The sequence below is a fragment of the Talpa europaea genome, assembly GCF_964194135.1.
Source record: "Talpa europaea genome assembly, chromosome: 11".
Classification (NCBI taxonomy): Eukaryota; Metazoa; Chordata; class Mammalia; order Eulipotyphla; family Talpidae; genus Talpa; species Talpa europaea.
The window spans coordinates 1,637,226-1,645,365 of NC_140078.1; the positions used below are offsets into that span (position 1 = coordinate 1,637,226).

The 8,140-nt window shown below is 59.1% G+C and overlaps 1 protein-coding gene across 4 annotated transcripts in view; it reads right to left on the minus strand.

Annotated features, from left to right (window-relative positions):
• The window catches only part of GNAS (GNAS complex locus), a gene marked incomplete at its 5' end in the record, with an annotated part of 50,122 nt that extends 42,401 nt beyond the window's left edge, over positions 1-7,721 (minus strand). For 2 of the 4 annotated variants that reach the window (XM_084246436.1, XM_084246435.1), the window contains 2 exons: positions 5,089-5,624; positions 5,859-7,721. In XM_084246436.1, coding sequence (XP_084102562.1) covers positions 5,089-5,624; positions 5,859-7,444 — 2,122 coding nt within the window. Of the gene's footprint in view, positions 1-5,088; positions 5,761-5,858 lie in introns of all 4 variants that reach the window. The other 2 variants (XM_084246438.1, XM_084246437.1) reach the window with 2 other exon arrangements.
• Positions 7,722-8,140: the final 419 nt, after the last annotated feature.

Sequence of the window (8,140 nt, forward strand, 5' to 3'; positions counted from 1 at the left end):
CAATGCCCCTCCCTGCCTCGCAGCCCTGGGCTCCTGGGCCCACTCCAAGGCCACTTTGGGTCCCACTGTCTTCCTCAGCTTCACGAAGGCCCCAAGGGGTCTGCTAAAGTGAGTGCCCGCAGGCCTGAGTCTCTTACTCTGGGGGGCTCGGCCCAGAGGGGCTAGCCAGACTGACGGGAGCTTCTGGCTCTCCCCTGACTGTTTCAAAGGGTGGTGAAGACCCTGGCCTGCAGGTGGCCCAGACTCTCTCTGAGAAATTCAGTTGTACAATGGTAGGTGGCATGTCACCTTCCTTTAGGAACCCCAGGAGATACCAGGTAACTTTGGGGAGATCCCCACCTTGGCCAAGGCTACAGAAACCAAGAACCATAGAGAACGGTTTTCATCGGCCATTGTGCGTCTCCTGCAAATGACTGACGTCAGGCGTTCCAAGAACCACAATGGCAGGCCGGGGGTGAGGACTAAGTTTTCTTTGGAGGTGAAAATGATTCTAAAAAGAAGAGGCAGGGCGGGAGTGGGGAGCTTCAAATCTACTGAGCAGGTCACTGGCTTTAAAAAGGAAAGGAGGTTTTTCGTTTTTTAACTTAATATTCACCTTTCCATGAAAAGTCAAAGGTGATTTTTAAGATAATTCACTGATTCACTCAAGTACGAACTCGCCCAGACGAAAAGTGAGGAATACTTTTTTAAAATAACCCCTCTGTTCAGACTCTCAAGCAAGTGTTATTTGAATTGGATCATTAGATCCAGGCTTCTCACCAGTCGAGGACACGAGGACACTCGGACATTAGGAATGTGGGGAGCCGTGAATAAAAGCAACTGCATTTTGAGATTGTTATTACATTTAGTGAAAACCTAAGTGAAAGAGGAAAGTTCTAAGCCCTGCTAAAGAAAATGACCTGGGGGGATTTTTAAGACTTTAAAGGAAATCTACATTAAAAAAAAAATTCTAATGAACAGAGCAAGACGTTTGGCAGATGAGTTAAAGCAAAGGTGCAAACTGAATATCATGCAGCAAGGGCAGGTAGCTCAGAAGCGGGGCAGCTCACACCCCCTGCACCCTCCATGGTCATTTCTAGCCCAGGGCTGGCAGGACTTGGCTATAATTCTGAGAGCAGAAGCTCGCTGGACACCTGTCATTTGACAAGGGAGTTTAAGACCACAGAGTACACTTAGTAAATCATGCTTTACATTTAAATAATGCTTTAGAGCTTCTTACCACAGGCTTTAGGAAGCATTGTCAATTGTCAACTGAATTGGAAACTTTTGATTCCTTCACTTACCTGCAATCTTTGAGCAAAAGTCCCTGACATTTAGTCTCTGAGCTTTTGGCTGATTTGCCTATGAAGTGGGGTCCCATCATGTTTTTATTGCCCAAGTCTGTTTCAAAGAACACATGTCACTAGACAAAAAGCTTTTAAAAATCCAAGAATGTGCTATTATTTTTTTTAATGTGCCATTATTATGCATGATCATTACTATTACTGCTGATTAGTAACCCTGATGGCAGCCAGGCTCTCCTTCAAGTTAGGAGGGGACATGCAAAAATAGAGGGTGGTCGGTCTCCTCCTTTTCTTGATACCAGTTTGCCATTTTAAGCACATATACATATGAGAGAGAGAGTGTGTGTGTGTGTGTGTGTGTGTGTGTGTGTGTGTGCGGGGGGTGGAGGGCAAGTTATAAAAATTAACCTACCTGGATAGAAAAAAAAAATTTGGAGAGAAATCTAAGAGAAATTGGATTTTAAAAGGAAGAACTTGGACTTTGGGATCATGGAATACAGACGTTAAGGGAAAGCATCAAAAGTTCCTCTGGATTCTAAAAATGTTGTGGCCTAATAAGCCAAGCCCTTCCCACTGCACCAAGTGCTTGGTGGAGACATTTTGAATACGGGAAAATGGCCGTATTGGAAAAAAAAATAAAAAAGGCACCCCTGCAAGACGGGGCTCACTGCATCACTGTTGCACCTGGTGGCATAAATAAATCATCATGCAATTAATTGAGATGCACTGTGTAAATAAAGTGTCGCAGTAGAGTGGCCGCCATTACAGATAGTATTTGCATGCAGTTTCAGTAAATGCAGCACCTACAAAAAAATTCAAATCTAGCAGGTACCTCAGTTCTCCAAAAAAAAAAAAGGGGGGGGGGTAAAAAAGGGAATCGTACCCAATTAGGTTTCCAAAAACGAGCCTAAATCACCAAAATCATTGGAAAGGGCAACTGAAAACATGAAATCGTCTATTATTGGGGGGTGTTGAATAGGAAAAAGCTTTCAACTCTTTAGATATGAATCTATCTTCTTTTTACAATCCCCTGTAATGTGGCTAAGCCATTTGGGCAATAAAAACGGACAGGGTCCACACACATACAGTTTTAAAGCAGGAGATGAGGTGCAAGTCACAAAGTAGGGGCCACATCAAAGGAAGGTCATTTGATCTGCATTTTCAGTGAGAGGCCTGCTTGGATGTCTTGCTTTAGAAGCAATAAGACTAGAATGTCAGTGAGAAGGCTCACCCCAGAAAGGGGGGCGCTCTCATCCTACCTCCTCTCCCCTCCCCTGATCAGTAACTCAGACCCCCATGGGGTACCTCCCTTGTCAGTCTGGCAAAATGGAGCCAGCATGACAAACCGCACTGCACAGCAGTTTGCACACCTTCCGCCAGCCTGGCCTGGGGGTGCCAGCCTGCCTCCTTGTGGGTGCTGCCCCTGGTGTGATTGAGCACCCACAGCCTGGAGCAGGGCCAGGCTAAGGCCAGGTGGCCCCAGCAGATTTCCTTCTATTAACATCAACCACCCCCCCCCTTCCCAATGCAAAACAAGGGAAACTTCTAATATTCCTCACGCTTGGCCCCATAAGGTGACCTGAGGGGTCACCTTGGCATCATCTATGGTCAAACTGGACTATGCACCCGCCCCCCTCAACCTCCCCTTAAGTAGAGCACTCCAAACATGGAGTAAAGGTGACTTCGGTGGGACAAGCTTCATTTCACAAATGGGGAAACTGAGGCTCCAATAAGGAACGCTGCCCATGAGGGGTCAAGTGTGCTGTCACCAGCCTCTCCTGTCTGCTCCCAGTTGTCCCCTCCGCATCACAGAGCTCTGCGTGTGCTTGCAAGGGTGAAATGGGGCTCTGATGGCAAGCCCAGCTGTCTGCAGGCAGCAGTGCGCTGTCACTAAGGCCGAGGCTGGACAGTACTGGGACAGCTGCAATTTCAAGCTACCTCCCCTTTGCATGTTTTTTGGGGGAAAGGGTGATGTCATTATTTGCCTGGGTGGGCATCAATAAAATGACCATCACCCTTCAAAGTGTGATTGGTGAGAGACACATCACAATAGCACACAGTCACGTCCACAATAGCACGAGTCAGCACCAGCGCACAAGGCAAAAGAGCTCACCAGCAGATGTAGCACAGCCTTGGGGACTGTGATCTTAAAATCCCTCGAAAGGTCTTAGAGAATCAAATAAAGAAATTAAGATGGTGGGGTTTCACCTTGGAAATGTTCATCTAAGCCTCGCATCCAGCCCATCCCTGATTGTGGCTTTAATTAATCGTGGCTCAAGGACAAGGCCCTGGAGCTGAGCTGAGGAGCGCCTGGAGGGAGGGGAGGGGTGGGGGTGGGCGGGGGCAGGGCCAGGGAGGGTCTTGTTGGGGGGGGGGAGGGAGGAGGTCCTGGAGAGCCCCCCTGGAAGAGCCCTGTTAACATGATTAACGCGAGACCTTGAAAACAATGTTTGGGGGGGTATCCGAAGCCCCTTCGCGCAGGGTCTTACCTTTGAGCCTCTGCCCCCATCTAAAGCTGCTTGAAAAAATTCACATGCAGACGTTTACATTTCTCACAAGTCAGAGCCACGGTTTGAGCACATTTTGTGCACACACTTCAAATACACTGGAAGCATTTTTTAAAAATTTTTATTTTAATGGCATTTCCAACACCAAGATGGCACCCCACTCCCGAGGCACACCCCGCCTTCTGAGTCCAGCCCCTCCTCCCCTGCGCCCTGTGAAAGGGCAAGTGTCCGGCTTACCTCGGGTCTTGCCCAGGAAAAACAGGGTTTCAGCTCCCGAGCTCAGCCACGCCCACCCCCTGCGGCCTGGCCCGGCCCTCCGGGGTCTCGCCCCGCCGCCCCCCGCCCCCGCCCCCGCCAGGTGAGGGGTGTGTGTGCGGAGGACCCAGCTCGCAGCGCAGCCCCTGACGCCCCAGATACCTGCGTGTCTGGTTTTTCAAGCGTAAAGGCGGGAGGGTTTGGCGAGCGAATGAGAAGTGAGGAGACGCTTAGCGCAAAGGGAAAAAAGAGAGAAAGACACACAGAGACAAGGTTATGGAGGCCCGGAGGCGGCCCTCTCCCCGGGCCGGCGGCCCGCGCGGGTCCCCGCAGGTGCCCCCACCGTCTCCTCCGCGTGTGCGCGCGGCCCGCCGCGGAGCTCCGCGCCCAGGTCCGCCCGCGTGTGCGGCCACGGAAAGTTTTTGCCCGCGCTATGGCGCAAAACGCGAGGCAGCCGGTCGCCCGGCACGAGTACACAGTCGGCGGGTACACTGGGGGTGCCAGGGTCGGGAACTGGGGGACACTTGCGCATGTCATGCACCGGCCAACACAGAATATGGACACCGACACACCAACGACAAGCGGCCCGAGTCCAAGCAGCCGTGCCAGGCGAGGCGGGGGCGCGCCTCCCCCAACGACCCCAGCCCGCCGCGCCGACCAGCTCAGCCGAGGGAACCCCGGGGCCCCTCCCCGGCAGCTCCTGGCTCACCTGAAGCCCCTGCCTTTCTGGCCGAGACCCGCCCCACGACTGGGGGGCGTCTCACGGTGGCGGGCGCTGGCTTTTCGGGCCGGAAACGACCCTCAGTGTCGCACGGCACCACTTTTCTCCCTGGAGGGCACATACTTCGACCACCCGAGCCCACCCCGGGCCCCCTCCCCGGCCCCGGGGCAAAGTTGGGGGCCCTGCTGGAACTTTCTAGCGAGCTCTTCCCGCCTTCCGGGACCCCCTCCTCCCGCCGCCGGGCCCCGGACCCTGCGGGCAGCCCGGCCACCCCTGCCGGCCCCGCGGCCCTGCCGCCCGCGGGCGGCGCCCCCCGCGTTACCTAGAAGCAGCAGGCGGTGCGTACACATGTAACCCATCTTCTCGCTCTGGAGCTGCTTGTCGATGAGCTTGCTGCGTTTCTTCTCGGCGCGCCTCTGAGCTCGCATCTCCATGGCCTCCTGGCGCATCTGGCGGCGCTTCTCCGCCAGGGGCACCTTCTTGGCCTTGGGGCTGGCCGCGGCTCGGGGCTGGGGGCTCTCGGATCGGGCCTCGCCGCGGCCGAAGCAGCCCCCGAAGGCTTGCAAGAGGAAGTTGCGGAGCAAGTTGCGCCGGGGCTTGCGGCGCCGGCGGCCCCTGCGGGACAGCAGCCAGCGGTGGCAGCCGGAGGTGCCATCGTCGGACTCGGCGCCGCTGCTGTCGCTGCCGACCGAGCCCTCCTCGTCGTCGCGGCGGCCGCGGCCGCGCTCGGCCCTGTCCCGCCAGGCGTGCGCGCGAGCAGGCTGCGGAGTAGGCGGGTCGGCAACCTGGATCTCGGGGCTGGGGGGCCGCAGGAAGCGGCTCTTCGGCCGGGCTCCGGAGGCTGGGGCGGCCGGCGCTCTGGGGGCGGCCCCGGCGTCAGGCGCGGCTGGGGCTTTCGGGGCGGCCCCGGCGTCAGGCTCGGCTGGGGCGCCGGGGGCTGGCCCGGCGTCAGGCTCGGCTGGGGCTTTCGGGGGGTCCCCGGCGTCAGGCTCGGCTGGGGCTTTCGGGGGGTCCCCGGCGTCAGGCTCGGCTGGGGCTTTCGGGGCGGCCCCGGCGTCAGGCTCGGCTGGGGCTTTCGGGGGGTCCCCGGCGTCAGGCTCGGCTGGGGCTTTCGGGGTGGCCCCGGCGTCAGGCTCGGCTGGGGCGCTGGGGGCTGGCCCGGCGTCAGGCTCGGCTGGGGCTTTCGGGGCGGCCCCGGAGTCAGGCTCGGCTGGGGCGCTGGGGGCTGGCCCGGCGTCAGGCTCGGCTGGGGCTTTCGGGGCGGCCCCGGCGTCAGGCTCGGCTGGGGCTTTCGGGGCGGCCCCGGCGTCAGGCTCGGCTGGGGCTTTCGGGGCTGCCCCGGCGTCAGGCTCGGCTGGGGCTTTCGGGGCTGCCCCGGCGTCAGGCTCGGCTGGGGCGCCGGGGGCTGGCCCGGCGTCTGGCTCGGCTGGGGCGCCGGGGGCTGGCCCGGCGTCAGGCTCGGCTGGGGCGGCAGGGGCTGCCCCGGCGTCAGGCGCGGCCCCAGCGGCAGCGGCCCCGGCAGCAGCGGCTCCGTCCCCCGGAGAGGGGACTTGTCCTCCCTCCGCAGCCGCGGCGGCTGAGCCTCCTTCCATCTCGGCTGCTTCTCCCTCAACTGGGGGTCTCTCTCCCTCTGCTCGCTCTCTCTTAACTGGGGCTCGGGAGACCTCGATGGGCGGGTCGTCAAGCGCGATTGGGGGGCTGTCCATGTTGACGGGAGCGTCGTCGACCCCAATGGGGGCGCTGCCAATCTCGAGCGAGGGTCCGGAGATCTCCATCGGGGGGCTGTCGCCCGCGAAATGTGGAGGAGATCTGACAGCCTCTCGGGATGGGCTGCCGATGGCGCCTGGGACCCAGAGGGGGGGCTCGTTCGCGGCGGGAGCGAGGAGGACCGCACTCGAGACCGCGACTGCCGCGAACTGGCCACCACCGTCGATTTGTGGGATAGCTGGGGGGAGCCCGGGGGGTGGGCTATCATCCCCTCGGGCTGCTCCATCAAACTCAAATGGCATAGCCTCCTCAGGGGAAGGGCTGCCGCCTCCTCGGAAGCCTGCGTTGGCGGGTCTGAGGTCTCCCAGCTCCTCTGGAGCAGTGTTGAAGACCCCAGCACCTGGGCCGCCCGGTGCCAGGTCTGAGACCTGCAGCAGAGGCTGGCTGCAGCCTCCCTGGGCAGGCTGCTGCTCAAACTCGAAGGGCATAGCTTCTTCTGGTGGAGGGCTGTAGCTTCCCAGGCTGGGTATGGCATCACCGGGGGCTCCGGGCTCCATGAGCGCTGCGCCGAAGGCCTCAAGGCCTGCATGGGCCCCAGTGGCATCTCCAGGCTGCTCCGGGGTAGGCCAGAAGCCTCCCAAGCTGGGCTGCTCAACCTCGAAGGGCATGGCTTCCTCAGGAGGTGGGCTGTAGCCTCTACAGACTCTGGCATCCTCGAAGGCCTGCTCGCGGCCTTGGAAGTTGGGCCTGGAGACCTCTGAGGGTCCACAGGCCTCGCCTTCAGTCTCGATGGGGATGGGCTCGACGCCAGGCGGTTCGGTCTCCATCTCTTCGGCTGGGCTAGGCCCAGCACCGGGGGCAGCTGCCCCTGGGGCCTCCAATGGTGGTTGCTCGGGCTGCTCCCCGAGTTCAGGGGGGCTATTGCGTTGTCCTGACATATTATTGCCGTCGAGGCAGTAGCGCATGCCCATAACACGGTGGCGGACTTTTAAAATAAACTGGGGGCCCCGTAAGACGGAGCACCCAACCGAACTAGGGTCAAAAAAATTATTTAGAGAAAAAAAAAAAAAAAAAACCAAAGTCCCAGGTTCTCCAACCTCGGTTTCCAACCCTCCTGAGGGTTGCAGGGTTCAGGGCCTCAAACCCTAGACCGTGGCAGAAGCAGTTCTATTGTCGCTGGTGGAGTCTCGGCTCCCTCGTGGCCACTTTTTATCCCTTCAGGCTGGCCCTTGCCCCCCCCACCCCCTGGCCTGCCCTGTCCCTCCTCTCTCCCTCTCTCTCCCTCTCTCTGTGCTCCAGGCCAGCCCCGCCTGCTTGGATCTGAGGAGCGTGCCGATTCGGTCCGAAAATCGCTCGCAGTGTTCTCTCTCTGCCACCAGGGGACGCCGGCTCGGGGGCCGAGGCGGCTCCCGGAGCCGGCTCCTGGCGCCGGCAGCCCCGGACTTTGGGTAAGGGGGCTGATGAGCGCAGGCCTTGCAGGGACGCGTTTTGGCTCCTTCCACTCCTCTCCCTGACTGATTTGGAGTGTTTCGCCTCTCTTCTCCCCTGGCCAGAGAGAGAGAGCGAGAGAGCTCTCCTGCGTTGCGGGACACGTGACGCAAGACGTGGGCCCCCGGCGGCGGCTGGAGCGCAGGAGCTGAAACCCTCCCTCCCAGACCCAACTGACA